We start from the raw sequence: 16,697 nt of genomic DNA on the forward strand, positions 1-16,697 counted from the left end.
CAACAAATTTTAATGCCTGGTACAACTTAATGTGCATATGTTTGGACAAGTATCACAGTGACAAGAAACATACTTTATAAGACTTTAATTTAAGACTAGGAATCTAGCCATCCCCGTGGTTTTCTTGATAATAGCTATAGAATTGTACCGCCTCCACTGCAGTACCGAACAGTGACAGACGGCACCATTACTATAATTGTTTCTCTTGAGTGAAGTAAGATTGTCTGTTCATCGTTGATTTTCAGTGTTTGGCTTAGTTAACACGGAAAACAAAGAAGAGATCCTGGATAGATATGCAGAACAGTCCTCTGACGAAATGCGCGTTCGCGTCTGTTTAATTTCTTTCCACGTTGACGTGCTGCGCGCGCGATCCCGCAGATTCCCTTTCCGGATGTGACGTCGCAAGGCGGCAATGGCGGCTCGCAGTTTCATTCCGGATTTCCAGTGGACTACAAACTGATATTACTAACCTATACTGGACCCTATGGAACTTTTTTAACGCCCACACGGCTTCGAGAGGAAGAGTCCAGCCGGTGACCCGACTTATGAGGCCACGCCGCTGGTTTTTGGGGCTAATTTCCGAGCCGGGTTCAAGGTCTTGTCGAAGCTAGCGGTAGCTTGGAGGCTAGCAGGGCAACGCTCGCTAGCTTGCCAGCGAGGTCCTATAAACGGTGACATTAGTGTTTCTCTTTAAGTGTTACTATGCCAATAGTCTCTATTGGATGTTCACTTTATGTGTAGAGCGAGGTCCTCACACGTTTGCTTTGCCTCTTTTGGGGGAACTTCCAGTCGCTTTGGTGGCGGCGACTAATGCGGACTGTCACTCGCCATTAAAAGGGCTGCCGCCGCCGCTGCTTCTTATTATTACTTCGTCGTCTTTTGGGGGGGTCTTTGTGTGCTTGGCAACATGCTGAAGACCCGCCAGTGTTTACTGGGGATCCGCACTTTCCTCGGCGTGACGTCCAGACTATGGGGCTTCATCATGTACATCCTCAGGAAGCACCTACGAACGGTAAGACATGCTGACGTCACTAAATTAGGTGCACCGCCAAGACTGTATATTATGTGTGTCATCGCCAACAAGTGTGAAAAGGACGCGGTTATTCCGTGTTACGACCACAACTACTAGCACATCAGCTAACGCTCTATAGCGATCTCCTGTAGTTGCTTAAATAGTATCATTCATTTACTCCGCCATAGAGGCTGTCGGGGGTACTTACAAATAATTGATATTTAATTCTAACATATATAAAACTGCAAACTGCATCTTTAAGTATGTATCAGCCATAGTCGTGTTGGTGAGTCTCAAAAAATAACAGCTTTTTTTGTTGTAACATGTATTGCATATTATTGTAGTAGATAAAAAATACTATATTATTCAATTCCTCTTTAAACCTTATCAGTTGTAGTAGAAGCAGTTGCACGTTTTTCTTGTAATAATATACGTATACACCTAATATTAGCTATTGCCACACTGCATATAGTGGCTGAGTAACATGTATTCACTCAACCACAGAGAGTGCCAGCCGCATATTTATGAATTTTAATCTAAAACATTATATTTATCTATTGTGAAAATGGAAAAATCGCATTTTTAACTCATTTAATCCCAGACATTTTCCCAAAAACAACCCCTGCAGTAGTGGCCATTTCAGATGATTAGGACTGATCCTTCAAGGCACACAGAATATTGTGTCCTGTCAAAAGAAAGACGAGACTCCTGCATTTTTCAGCAGAAAAAAGTTTGTTTCTACCTTTTTTAGTTTCTACCATTCTTTAGTAATCAGCCATAAAAGGTAGGTAAGTTTCAGGAAATATCAGTTCCTAACAAACAAGGGAGAAATGTACTTGCTTTTGTGACAACTGAAATATCTAAACAACTATACCAACATAAACAACCCAAAAAAACATCAACATTATTTATTTATAAACATAACACCATCAATTATTTACAATTTTCACATTTGGAACTAAATGGTGTGTAAAAGATGTAATGGCATAGGGTGTAAAAAATTAAAAATACATCTATTGGTATTAAGGGAGTTACTCAGCTTTACAGATGCCACATATATAGTAGTAGGTATTAATAATAGCTGATAATAATAATAAAGTGTTTGAGTCAAGATTGTCTGTTAATCTCTGTAAAGCATCTGTAAAGCTGTAAATGACAGCTTTACAGATGCCAAAGTCAAAGTAGCAGTTATGACTTTTTTTTCATTCATTCATTTTCTACCGCTTATCGTCACGAGGGTCGCGGGGGTGCTGGAGCCTATCCCAGCTGTCTTCGGGCAAGAGGCCGGGTACACCCTGGACTGGTGGCCAGCCAATCACAGGGCACAAACAACCATTCCCACTCACATTCATACCTATGGACAATTTGGAGTCATAGCCAATGAACCTAGCATGTTTTTGGAGTGTGGGAGAAAATTGGAGTCCCCGGAGAAACATGCAAACTCCACACAGAGATGGCCGAGGGTGGGATTGAACTTGTGTGTCCTAGCTGTGAGTTCTGCACGCTAACCACTCGACCGCCGTGCAGCCATGACTGTTTTTGTCCCTTGTAATATTAGCTATCTAGGTGCTTTAACCGCTCTCAAGCTTCAAACTTTTGAAATAGCTATAAACAAAACTGAAAGAAACTCAAAGGTTAAACGTGGTATCTTGTGGAAATGTACAGATTGTGAATGAAATGGTGTCATCGTGAGAAGGAACGTTTGTGTGGGGAAGCATTTCCCCGGCGGACCGTTCCATCGTGATGGAATCTCGGAAATCTCGGGAAACGCTAGCCTGCGCCCTCCCCAAATAACCACGTCAAAGCAGCTTCAAAACTTGCTGGCTTATCTTAGCTTATCTTAGTTTAGCAAAGCATGTGTGTGCAGCTCAGGCTGCATGAGTTTACACCGTGTTGCGTTCTACCGCTTCTTTATGCCATCTCACGTCATGTAAGCTCTGAGTGAAATAAGGACAAGAAGCATGTTTATTCTTGCACCATCCCGGTCTCTCAACCATCAACGGACATTCTCCACACACACACACAACACACTTCTTCTTTCCAAAGAGCACTGTCTTCCACATAGCGTCTAATTCATGTCAACAAAATATCTTACATTAATAACATCCTTGTTATTGCATCTGAACCTGAAGCACATTCCAGCTTATTGAGGATTTTGTAGCAATGTGTGCAGAGGATGACATCCTGAGTGGTCTCTGGCAAACCTATGGCACGTCTCCAAGGCCCTGGCGCTAGGAACAGGCCCCGCTGTCCTTTCAGGCGTCTGATAAAGTTTGGCTAAATGTCTTCCTCTGTAACAGCGACAGGTCCCACACCGTCCACACCGTGTTTGTTTACAAGTGAGGATGATACGTTTGCAGCACGTCGCAGAAAAGGAGCGCTTGATTTGCTCACGCGACCCCACCCACAGCACAGTTGGGGTAATCTTGCCTAATCTCACCAACCGATGGGGGTCCCCGGCCCGAGTAAGAAGTATAAAAGGGAAAGTGTGGCAGCAAGGTGGTCAAAGTCACCCCCCTTTCCAAGTGTTACCCAGTGGTCAGCTGACACCCACTGACAGCTGGGCTGGATAAAAATAGCACCTTTAAGGAAAGGTGCAAGCGAAGGAGGGAAGGACTACGCTGTATTGTTAATACTTATTCATTCATGGCAACTACAGCTACACTGCATATATTATATTTTTAGGATGTATCCCACTGTGATGATACAAGATGATATCAAACTAACTGTTCTAATGGGATGTAAGAGCCCCTTCACACATTGCTACTAAATCCTCAACCAACTGTAATGCCTGTGCTTGTCATGAAGGAACATGTAGTCACCCATGCCATTCCAACTGCATATGGACGATATATTGATGACACTCTTGTTTTGTTTACGCAGACATGAGGCAAACGGTGCACTTGTTTTGAAGGACTGTCACGGAAGTGTGTTCCGTGTGCGTGGAGAATGTGTATTTACGGTTAAGACGTGCTTCTTGTATATTTTCACTCAGAACTTCCACATGGTCACTGGGCACTGTAAAATCTTCCTTACATTAAAGCTATAAAATACGACCTGATGATAATGGTTACGCACACACAACCACACAAGCTAACGCTACTAGCTTCCATTCACACTCTGGAAGAGGAGCAAAGTTTCACCGGGGTTTATAGGCAATTCAACCTGTTTTGGTCGGGAGGGTACTGTTCAGTGTTTTGTGCCACGATTGAGCGGTCTGGCAAGTAAATACTTCCACACACCAACTAGGGCTGGGCTAAACGATTATTTCTGTAATCGATTAATGTAGAAAATAGTTTCAAATAGTAATAAAAAGGAAATAAAAAAAAGTTGAAAACGTACAACGTCTTCTCCTCACAAGCAGCTCACATATAGACAAACAACCATTCACACTCACATTCATACCTATGGACAATTTGGAGTGGCCAATTAACCTATCTTATTTTTGGAATGTGGGAGGAAACCGGAGTACCCGGAGAAAACCCACGCATGCACGGGGAGAACATGCAAACTCCACACGGAGATGGGTGAGGGTGGGATTGAACTCAGGTCTGCTAGCTGTGAGGTGTGCGCGGTAACCACTCGACCGCCATGCAGCCTGTTTGCATTTTTGTACTTTATTACTTACTTGTTTTTATTACAACTTTATTCCGTATTTCTAGGTCTGTCAAACAATTAAAATATTTGATAGCGATTAATTGCATTTTGGGCCACAGTTAACTCACAATTAATTGCATTTAATCGCAGATAGAAATAAATTGTTATCTATAACAAGTAGGGGAAAACTCTGTGTGGTAAATGATTTGTTGTGCAACTACAACGATAGTTACATAAAATTCAAAGTAAAAGGATATCAATTTGGGAACTATGGGCCGTTATTTAAAACAATACTGTCAGCAAGCATATTTTTGTATTACTATTTTTCATTGTTATTGGCATATTAGCTCTTAAACTCGCCCACAAATGTTCAGAAAATCCAAAATGTGAGCGAGTGAGACCTCTCACTGACACAAACATGTTTTTTTTATTACAGTGTCAGCTCAAAATAAGATTTATTTATGAACCTAGTTTTAAATTCTAAATGTAAATTCTAAATATTTAGGAACATTCAGAAAGGATTATTATTATTATTATTATTAATATTATTAAGATTTGCCTCAATGCACCTTTTCTCCATGAAATGTACAAATGAAAATACCTAAAACATAGGGCATAATAGTCATAAAACATTTAATCCAAATTGCAAACCTAAAGTCATTTCATTTCTCTTTTAAAACAAATTAAAATACATAGAAACTCATCATTATAATATAGTAAATATTATTTTATTACAATACTGTAACTACTCAAAAAGCCCACCGTTTTTGAAACATATTATATTCTCTGTCTATTATCTGTTTTTTGTCCATTTTGTGATCTTGCATCATTTTTTGCTCTTTGTTGCAAGATTACTATCTTATTGTTGAAAATTGCAGCTATTCATTGACACAACTGTATTGTCCATCATTAAAAAACATATTCTGGCTATAATACGGCATTATTCTCTTGACAACATACCCTTAAAATGTCTACATTGATATAACATCTGTCATATAGGCCTGTTGTTATTGTTCTAATTTTGTATTGTAAACCTGTTGCTGCAGATAATCCAGTATCAAACGGTGAGATACGACACTCTGCCTCTGTCGCCTATCTCCAGAAACAGACTGAGTGAGTACATCATAAGCAACATACACTATAACTATTTTTGTATATCGTATGGTGTTCTCACCCCAGCATTATGCCTGAATCAATTAAAAAAGCAATTTGGGACAAAACTTTCGAGGTTGCTCAAGACCTTTGATGTTCAACTTGTGCTATGTGTATTCCAGATTGTTTGTATATTATGTGCTAATGACTTAAGCATGTATAATTGTTTATGGCACCAATGGACTTATTTGACATGCCGTCAATGTGTTTGTTATTGCTTAGCACATGCTGTGGTTTTAGCCACAGCACATCAGCTAAAGTGTGAATGGCATTGACACTACGTGGCACTTGACTACACGTGCCTTAAGATGAAGAATAATGCCACGAGATGTTCCATGGCCCCCGGAGGGAAAAGATGGGTGCAGTTGTATGATAAGACTTACTGCAACAGAAAGTGTTGTTGAGTCTTATTCTGTAGAATAGGGTTTGTTAACCCTCAGCTGGCTGCTAAGATCGACATGACGGAAGTCATTTGATTTATTTCTACTTTTTTGTTTTTTTACACACGCCCATTTAAATATATATTTTTTATATTTTGTAATTTTTTATTTATACTATTATTATATAAATATCACTTTTAAGTCATTTTATTTATTTATAGTGTTTTACACATCTTAAAGTCATTTGGAATTTTCTTTTTTAATTTCTGCACTTTTAAGTCTTCATTTATGTATTTATTCCTTCATTAATGTATTTTATTTATATATTTTTTTACACTTTTGGTCAAAGCAAGCAAGTGTATGTTTTTCCAAAATCACCCCTGATCTTTTGAACATGTCGATATATGGAGTTTGTTTTTGAATGAATTGATTGATTATGGTGATGGGCCTAATGATTTGTTTGTCATGTAATATTCTGGTATGAATGTAATATGTTTTTGAGTCTATCACAATACCTTTGTGTACTCCAAAATGATATTACCTGTTGTTTAGTTGTCTGTAAATGGTACAATTGCTGCAAAACCGAGCGATTATTCAAAGGCATTGAGCAACCCCTAGATATTGCACACAAACTTTATTGATAACCCAGCATTGTGGGGGGTGAGAGTTGAACATGTGAAAAAGAAAAATGTCATCCCCATATAAGGACCACCCCACACTATGTACTACATTGCTGTGTCGTCATCTTCTACGCACTAAAGATGCAGTCAAGAGGAAGATTCTGGTCTTGGATCTGGACGAGACGCTGATCCACTCTCACCACGACGGGGTCCTGAGACCCACAGTGAGACCAGGAACGCCACCCGACTTTATCCTCAAAGTAAGAACCGCTGTAACAATCATCAGGGTCAGGACCAGGGTCTTCATTCTGAATTCTCATGTTCTGACTTGTTTGCCTCGCAGGTCGTCATCGATAAACACCCCGTCAGATTCTTCGTACACAAAAGGCCACACGTCGACTTCTTTCTCGAAGTGGTGCGTGTTTTGTAGTTGTGGCGAGCACGGACGCTGGCGGTGTTGTAACGTGTTGCTGTACGCCACCACAGGTGAGTCAGTGGTACGAGCTGGTGGTCTTCACGGCCAGCATGGAGATCTACGGCTCCGCGGTGGCCGACAAGTTGGACAACAATAGGAACATCCTCAGACGCAGATACTACAGACAGGTACATAGTAACTTTTATTGGCAAGTCTTAGCATCATGGACCACACTACGCTAGCTGTGGTACAAATCCATTCACTATATAATGTAAACCGCTACTCTCATTGGTCAGTTACATGAGCAACTGAAACCATTATGGTCGTAAAATTATTTTACACAAATTAGACCTCGTCATAGACATAAGGGAAATTGCTTGGGTCCGACAAAATGTATTTACAAATAGTGTGTGGAATATGGTCAATAGTCCCATTACGACGTGTTGGTGTCTAACAGGATGTAAGATGATGGCCACTGTTCCTTTAACGTTAACCACATCACTTTAGGAACTTTAGACAAAACAGCGGACCCTACACCTTTATTCAAGTCTCCTCCTCCAGTCCCCGCCCCTCAAGACCACCGGCCAATGGGAAGTCAGGCCACCCACCCCCCGTCACCTAAAGAAAAAACCCACCAGAGGGAATGCCAGGGGACCCACTGGCTCATGAATCCAGGATGGATCCTCCGAAGCCCCACATTAACCCCCCCCCCCCCACCCCCCCCCACACACACACAAAAAAAATCCACTCCGAACCCCCCACCCCCCACAAAAAAAACCTGCCACCACAAACCCTACACCCGAGGGTAGGCCCAGCTACGTCAACGGCAGAAACCGATGCCCCACCCCAAACGACAACACAGTTTCCTCGTCATATTATCAATTTGTTGTGTCTGTTATTGGGGAATGTTATGACTACAAGCAGCCATTTTGTCACCTGCTAGCTAACAAACTCTGTTGTTTTGCTAGCACTGTACATTGGATCTAGGCAGTTACATCAAAGACCTGGCAGTCGTACACGACGACCTGTCCAGTATTGTTATCCTGGATAATTCACCAGGAGCTTATAGAAGCCATCCAGGTAAGACCCCCAACATTGTCGCAATCATCATCATAATCATATTGATACTCCAACGTGTAAAAAAAACAATATTTGTTTCCAGACAATGCAATCCCCATCAAGTCCTGGTTTAGCGACCCTAGCGACACGGCACTTCTTAACTTGTTGCCTATGCTTGATGCATTAAGGTAAGCTATTCTTTGTATGGAATAATTATGTAGCATTCATAGATAATTTGTCAGGTAATCTGTCAGTCTTTTGTGGAGTGGGATAGTGATGGTAATCTGACAGTCTGTCAGCGGGGCAGGACAGTGACAGTAATCTGCCAGTTTGTCAGTGTGGCAGGACAGTGATAGTAATCTACTCCAGTTTTTCAGCGGACCAGGACAGTGATAGTAATCTGACAGTCTGTCAGTGGGGCAGGACAGTGATAGTAATCTGTCAGCGGGGGAGGACAGTGATAGTAATTTACCAGTCTGTCAGCGGAGCAGGACAGTGATAGTAATCTACTCCAGTTTTTCAGAGGACCACGGCAGTGATGGTAATCTGCCAGTCTTTTAGTGGAGTGGGACAGTGATAGTAATCTGACAGTCTGTCAGTGGGGCAGGACAGTGATAGTAATCTGTCAGCGGGGGAGGACAGTGATAGTAATTTACCAGTCTGTCAGCGGAGCAGGACAGTGATAGTAATCTACTCCAGTTTTTCAGAGGACCACGGCAGTGATAGTAATCTGCCAGTCTTTTAGTGGAGTGGGACAGTGATAGTAATCTGACAGTCTGTCAGTGGGACAGGACAGTGATAGTAATCTGTCAGCGGGGGAGGACAGTGATAGTAATTTACCAGTCTGTCAGTGGAGCAGGACAGTGATAGGAATTTGCCAGTCTTTCAGTGGAGCAGGACAGTGATAGTAATCTGCCAGTCTGTCAATGTAGCAGGACAGTGATAGCAGGACAGTGATAGCAGGACAGTGATAGCAGGACAGTGATAGCAGGACAGTGATAGTAATCTACTCCAGTTTTTCAAAGGACCAGGACAGTGATAGTAATCTGATCAGTCGGGAGATGATAATGTTCATTGGATGATGCTGGTTGCAGCTATCAGCGTGTAGCCTTCAGCGTCTGCAGTGTTTATGGACCAAAATTGGGCAGTTTGTATGTAACCACAAAATTGAGGAAAATTAGAGCAGATTTTTTTGAATGAAAATTTGTCGTCTTTTTCTTTACTACTTAAAAAACATCTGTTTTAGGTTCACTGCTGATGTGCGCTCCGTCCTCAGCCGAAATCTCCACCAGCATCGGCTCTGGTGATTGGCCCAATCAGAAAGAGGGGCGGGGTCTCTTTCTTCTTTCTTTTAAGCTCCGCCCCCCTCCACCCCAACCAACCACCATTGAAAAGAAAATTGTGTCATGAAAGAACTCTTTGGAATCAGCCTGGACTTTTTGATTTCATCCCATGTCAACAAAACACGAAAAACGGATAACGGAGGTGCATATTTTTAAACCTTTTTCCCCCACCATGATGAGGAAGGGGATTCGCCATACAAAAATCAACACTTTTTTTTTTTATCACTGATTGAATGGTGATTGCTTTTGAAAGCATTTTTTTTTTTTTTTTTTTTGGCTGTTTCTGGACAAGTTTTTTTTTTCTTTTTTTTTTTTTTAAATAAACTCTCCCCCAAAAAGACTCATTGACTGAATGCGGGTTTGAAGGAAAAACATGAACTGCTGTGCCGTCTGTCACCTTAGGAACCATAACCATAATAATACTATGAAATTGCACTTTTTTTTTGATTGACAGATTTCACTTAGCTCCGGCCCCTTTACCATTACCATATTTTTGTGTGTGTGGGGGGGGAGAGGGATTTAGAGCCTCACGCCTTCGGAACAATGTCGCTCATGTTCTTGTATTGGCTCTGTGTTGCTAATATAATAAAAAAAACACAATCTTGTCAGTCCCGCTTGGCTTTTTATCATTACTTTTAAATCCAAACAAATAAACATCCATCTTAAAAGTGGGAAAACATTGAGCTGTCGTTTAAAAGGATTCAAACAGTTAGGCATGCCTTCATTTTGATGACTGACTCACCATCGTATGGCGTTATGTTCATCAAACAAATGGACAACTTAAATTAAGCGCAAGACAAAATGCAAACTTACGTGAAAAAAGTTGTAATACTATGAGAAAACAGTCATATTTTGAGGAAAAAAACTAACGAGAAGTAGTTAGGAGAATAAAGTCCTAATTTTACAAGAATAAAGTCATGCATTCGCGAGAGAAAAACTTGTAAATATCACTAAATATAATTATATTGTGAAAATAGTCACAAATGTATGAGAAAAAAGTCATAAATGTATTATAACAAAGTCGTAAAATTATGAGGAAAAGTATCAAAATTACAGGATAAAAAGATGTATTGTTACAAGAATAAAGTAATATTTTGAGAACAAAAAACATGAGACGGATTAGTGAGAATAAAGTCATACAACTAAGAGAAATTCATAAATATGAGACATTGAGAATAAAGTGGTATATTTAAGAGAAAAAAAGGTCATGATACATATGAGAATAAATATACATTTATGAAAAAAGGTGTCAATTTATTACAACAGTCATACATTTACGAGTAATAGATCATGAGAATAAAGTAATATGAGGGAAAAGTCTTAACATTACAAGGATAAAGTCATTTATGCTAAAAAAAAAAAAGTCATAATACTAGTGAATTTGCGAGAAAAAAAGTCACAAAATTGCAAGAATAACGTCATATATTTGCGACAAAAATACTCATAAATGTACAAGAATAAAGTCATATGTGTATAAAGCCAGACTGGTGTTGATTATCGAGGCAATACGAACAAAGTGCATCCCTTGTCGGCTCAATACGGGTGTTGGCAACCCTACGCGCCAGTCACCACCCCACCGACACCGCCGAGGAGGGCGCCCCTGGGGGCAGACACACCGCCTGCCCGGGGACCGAGGAGACCAGTCAGATGCCCGCAAGCAGCGGGGACCACACATTTCTGTCACCACATTTGCAACGCATATCTGTTATTTTCTTTCAAGAATAGCTAAAGATAAGTCGTCACTGTTTTAATTGTTTCTTTCTATAAACTGTATTATCATAATAGAGGCGTTGTTATTTCAACATGCTGCCATCTTGCGGTGTAAAACAACAGTGCTACGGTAGTCCGTAATGATATTCCATATATGGAATGACTTCCGTCTCTAATATCCGGGTACTGTCATGTTGTTGCCCATTTGCTTTTGCTAGTCATGTCTTGGTCGTGTAAACCATAAAATGCCAATCCCGGACAGCAAGACACGTAATGTTTTAGTGACGCATATAAGGCCGTGCTTTGTGATTTAAAAAATCGTATTTATTGCTTAAAGTTCTACAATTGCGTTAAAAAGCGCTGCTGCCTTATGGGCCTCGGTCATATGACAAGGACAGATGCCGAATCACCGCTTTCCTCTGACGTCATTCGCCGCAGCGGATGACAAAAATAAAGTAGTTCCACACCAACACCAACAACATACTTGGGTTTAAGCGATTTTAAATGAAAGGGAATCTTGTAACCGTTCATGGAAGGCGTCTAACATAGCACGTTTTCGTAACAGAGTGACGTGGGTGTTACGAACGTCACGTTGTTATTGTATCCCTCCGCCGCCGTCGAGTTGTACAGGGGAAAAACAGCTGCGGCATGCTAAAGCTAGCTAGTTGTTAGCTAGTCCTTGTTGTCGCGTGTGTGTCAGCGATTTCTCGACGTGATAAAAAAACGACTTTTCGTCTTGTCATCGTATCTAAACATGAAGTTCCAATACAAAGAAGAGCATCCTTTTGAGAAAAGGCGGTCCGAAGGAGAGAAAATAAGGAAGAAGTACCCGGATAGGGTTCCTGTAAGTAGCTAAGCTCGATGTTGTTAGCAATCTCGCAGCTAACTGAGCTCAGCTATCACAGCAAATGTTTTATTTAGCTTTTATTGCCTTAACACAGGCATTTATTTACATGATTCTTATTAACGTGCTTGTAATTAAAGTGTTATGTTTTAACCGAGCTGATAAACACCACAGACTTGGGGTCAGCTAGCTCTGAGCAGCATAAGCTTCCGCATTCGGGCGTTTATTGTTAGCAACAATAACAAGAGTAGAGATATTGTCGTAATACTGTTCAAGTTCATCTTAAAGTGGTCATTAAACTCCTAACGAGCCTGTCATTTCTACACGATTAGGACGTTTGTCGCTTCGTGCTTTTAAAAGTTGACATTCCTGTCACGTTTGACGCGATGAAATACGTACTGTAGATTACGTTATCGCCACATGTTTTTTTCATATTGTTGCTGTTGGTTATTTTCATATCATTTTCCTGGCAGGTTATTGTGGAAAAGGCGCCCAAAGCCAGAATAGGCGACCTGGATAAGAAGAAATATCTTGTCCCCTCCGACTTGACAGGTGATGAAACATGTCATGCACTTTACAATACACACAGTGGACATTCATTGTCTCTCTTCATTGAAGAGTGCAAACCAGATTAATTCAAGTTAATATTTGCAATTTATGCGATATCTCTTAATAATAGTAATAAATTAAGTAATAAAAGTACAGGTAATAATGTTTTTATATCATGTAAACAATTGCATTGAAATAAAACTGTAGATGAGGTAACACGGCAAACGACAATACACATTTTAGATGTTGAACAAGAAATATTGTTAATGAATGTATTGTAAATAATAGTGATTTTTTTCATAATAAAAGAACTACTTAAAAATATTTAAAATGTTAGTTGAAACTGTTCAAAGCATGGACATTAAATTATTTGATATACTTCAGTATATAGTATATATTTTTTTTACTTTACTATACAGTAATACTTAAACATTTAAAGTGTGACTTCCAACTGTTCAAATATGACAAAAATATTTAATGTATAGTAAAGTATTGTAAAGTATATAATTGTTTTTTGACTTTACTTATTTTAAAAACATGAAATAAATACTTAGTATTTAAAAATAAATTTGCATTTCCCCACTGAGGGACGAATAAAGGCATATCTTATCTTAACTTAGTTTACACTATTAAAATATGAATCAAATTATTTAATGTACCTAAGCATATGTTTTTTAGCTTTACAATTTTTTCATAATAAAATAAGTAGAAATATTTGAAATATTACGTCTAACGGTTAAGTATAAACAAGATTAATGTACTTAAGTATATAATTGTTTTTAACTAATTGTTATAGTAAAATAGACTTGGAAAAAATACAATTTTAGTTAAACATTTTACTATTGAAAAACAGTTACAAATATTTAAAATGTTAGTTGATGCTTTTAAAATATAAATCAAATTATTTCACTTACCTAAGCATATGTTTTTAACTTTACAATTTTTTTCTTCATAATAAAAATAAGTAGAAATATTTAAAATATGACTTCAAACTGTTAATATAAACAAAATTAATGTACTTAAATATATAATTGTTTTTAACTAATTTGTTATCATAAAATAGACTTAAAAAATGAAAATTTAGTTCAAACTCTTAAAATGTCAAAAGTACATACTTTTTTTTAAAGTTATTAAACATTTTAATAATGGAAAAACAGTTACAAATATTTAAAATGTTAGTTGACACTGTTAAAATATAAATCAAATTATTTCATTTACGTAAGCATATTTTTTTAACTTTACAATTTTTTCTTCACAATAAAATAATTAGAAATATTTAAAATATTACTTCAAACTGTTAAAATATAAATTAAATTAATGTACTTAAATATATAATTGTTTTTAACTAATTTGTTAAAATAAAATAGACTTAAAAAATACAAATTTTAGTTCAAACTCTTAAAATATAAAAAGTACATACTTTTTTTTTTTACTTTATTAAACATTTTAATAATGAAATAAATGGTTACCAATATTTAAAATGTTAGTTGACACTGTTAAAATATAAATCAAATTATTTCATGTACCTAAGCATATGTTTTTTATTTTTACATTTTTTTCTTCATAATAAAATAAGTTTAAATATTTAAAATGTTACTTCAAAATGTTAAAATATAAATAAAATTAATGTACTTATCAGACTCATCAGACCAAAGAAGCAGTCTCTCCTATCCCAGCTGCTGAAGTGTGTAACTCCTTCAGAAAAGTTGTTGGGGTCTTGGTGGCTTCTCTCACTAGTCTCCTACTTACACCATCCCTCAGTTTACGAGGGCGTCTGATCTAGGCAGATTCCGATACACACCAGTGCCATATTCCTTCCATTCTTGATGATTGATTTCACTGAATTCACTGAATGTTCAATGCCTTGGAAATATTTTTCCATCCATCCCCTGAATTGTACTTCTCATTAACCCTTCCCCTGGGTTATTTGGAGTGTTCTTCTGTCTTCATGGTGCAGCCCACGTGTTCACAGACGGCCGAAGCACTGCAGGTTTTCTTTCCAACTAAGTTTCTCCAGCAGGTCATTTAATTGAGAGCTTCTGCCCTCGAACCAAAGGACCAAAGTGACCGGCTGGAGAGAAAACCTGTAGTGTCTCGGCCCTCCGTGGTATGAGTTTGACACCCCTGCTGTAGTGGTAGCCGGGAATACGGATCAACCAGTCTCTGGACCCTTCAGACGCTGGTGTTTTATACACATATACCGCTCAAAAGTTTGGGATCACATGGATTTTTTTTTTTTAGCCAGTCTGAGATATGGCTTTTTCTTGGCAATCCTGCCATAAAGTCTGATGTCCTGAAGTCGTCGCTTTGCTGTTACTGACACTGGTGTTTGACGGGTACTATTTAGTGCAGCTGCCAGGTGATGACCGGCATTGTTTTTCTGTCCTTGTTAGACCCAGTTTGTGCTGCTCTCTGAAAGGGAGTAGTTAACAACATGGTAAGAGATTTTAGTTTTAGTTTAGATTTTTAGATGGGTTTTCTAATAATCTATTAGCCTTATAAAATGATGAACTTGGATTAGCAGCCATACCAGGAGATTGATGCAGAGGACTGACAGTTGTTGATAGTAGGCCTCTATGCAAAAATGGAGATCCTTCTTTGAAAATCATCTGATTCATTTTAATTGTTTGTGAAATGGATAAAAATGTTTGTGAAATGGAAGAAAATTGTTTGCGAAAGGCAGGAAAATGTGTTTTTTTTGGAAAACAGTAATATGCAAGTGATCCCAAACTTTTGAGCGGTTGTGTGTGTGTATATTATAATATATATATATATATATATATTTTTTTTTTTTTTTTTTCTGTACCACTTATCCTTACTTTGTAGAAATCTGTTTGCACTTTGACATGAAAGAGTTTTTTCCGATACATTTTTGTGTTAAAAAAGCCACATTATTGACCATGGTTGATTTATGGAAGCAATGAAAGTGTAAAACATGAATACTTCTGAAATATGTGTTTTTTTTTCCTCTCGTAAATCCAGTGGGCCAGTTTTATTTCCTCATCCGAAAACGAATCCACTTGAGAGCCGAGGACGCGCTCTTCTTCTTCGTAAACAACGTCATTCCCCCCACCTCGGCCACCATGGGGCTCTTGTACCAGGTACCCGGCCACAATGTTCGCCACGCCCGTTCTTAACTGTCCTTGGTTGTCTTGAAATCTTGGTGTCTTCCAGGAGCATCACGAAGAGGACTTCTTCCTCTACATCGCCTACAGTGACGAGAGCGTGTATGGCAATAACTACAGCCAAAGGGAAATATGATCCCACGGAAGCCCCGCTCACGCCCCCACCTCACCCCCCCCAACCTATACATACATTCATTTAAATATTCAAGCTTAGCTCAGCAGCTGTAGAGTTCATGTCGCCTTCCACTTTTCTCTGCTCTAATTTGATGGCCAGTTTCTAAGCATCATAATCCAAAATACAATATTCATACAAAAATACCGATAAATCAATGAGAAGAATGCTCAGCGTTAACACAACAATGAATTGTACTTGGAGTGGTGGAGCTGTTCTATTATTATTGTCAGTGGTTATTGTTTCTTTTTAGGTTTAGCTTTATTTACAGTCTTGTAAAACGCAGTGCAATCTTTTGTTGTTGTTGAAATGTCTTTTTTTTCTGTTCTTTTCCTTTGTTTTGATTTGAAAGAACTCTGTATAGAGCTGCTTTACTGGCGCTTTGTCTCCACTCATGCTTACGTGATAAAATGAAATGTGATGAAAAAACATTTGCCTCACTGCCTTTTTTAACACGCTGCATGTAGAATTTTTCCATACTGTATTTTCTTCCATGCTTTTTAATATTGCCATTGTTTGTCACTCTTGGATTTAGTTACTGTATTTCAATATTTGAGTCACATTTCATATACTATTGTTTTTAATGTTTACAAATTTTAGTTTTAATAGTTCAGGTGTTTTGACAATTTCATATGAATAACATAATACTGTTTTTTATTTGTGAAATAATATTGGATATATTTAGCACTAAAATAGTTGCTACATTTTGGGGTTTTTAA

General features: G+C 38.4%; 2 protein-coding genes across 2 annotated transcripts; both read left to right on the top strand.

The window, feature by feature from the left end:
- The first annotated feature begins 359 nt into the window (after window positions 1-359).
- LOC131126046 (CTD nuclear envelope phosphatase 1A) lies at window positions 360-10,172 on the top strand. The gene is made up of 8 exons (XM_058068186.1): window positions 360-1,012; window positions 5,656-5,722; window positions 6,903-7,021; window positions 7,105-7,176; window positions 7,248-7,364; window positions 8,145-8,256; window positions 8,339-8,423; window positions 9,482-10,172. Exons 1-8 carry the CDS (start codon window positions 908-910, stop codon window positions 9,540-9,542), a joined length of 738 nt encoding a protein of 245 aa, XP_057924169.1. The 5' UTR covers window positions 360-907; the 3' UTR covers window positions 9,543-10,172.
- Window positions 10,173-11,886: 1,714 nt separating this feature from the next.
- Window positions 11,887-16,108, top strand: LOC131126048 (gamma-aminobutyric acid receptor-associated protein). The gene is made up of 4 exons (XM_058068189.1): window positions 11,887-12,132; window positions 12,606-12,684; window positions 15,664-15,782; window positions 15,856-16,108. Exons 1-4 carry the CDS (start codon window positions 12,043-12,045, stop codon window positions 15,940-15,942), a joined length of 375 nt encoding a protein of 124 aa, XP_057924172.1. The 5' UTR covers window positions 11,887-12,042; the 3' UTR covers window positions 15,943-16,108.
- Window positions 16,109-16,697: the final 589 nt, after the last annotated feature.

This window comes from Doryrhamphus excisus, chromosome 3, assembly GCF_030265055.1.
Source record: "Doryrhamphus excisus isolate RoL2022-K1 chromosome 3, RoL_Dexc_1.0, whole genome shotgun sequence".
Classification (NCBI taxonomy): Eukaryota; Metazoa; Chordata; class Actinopteri; order Syngnathiformes; family Syngnathidae; genus Doryrhamphus; species Doryrhamphus excisus.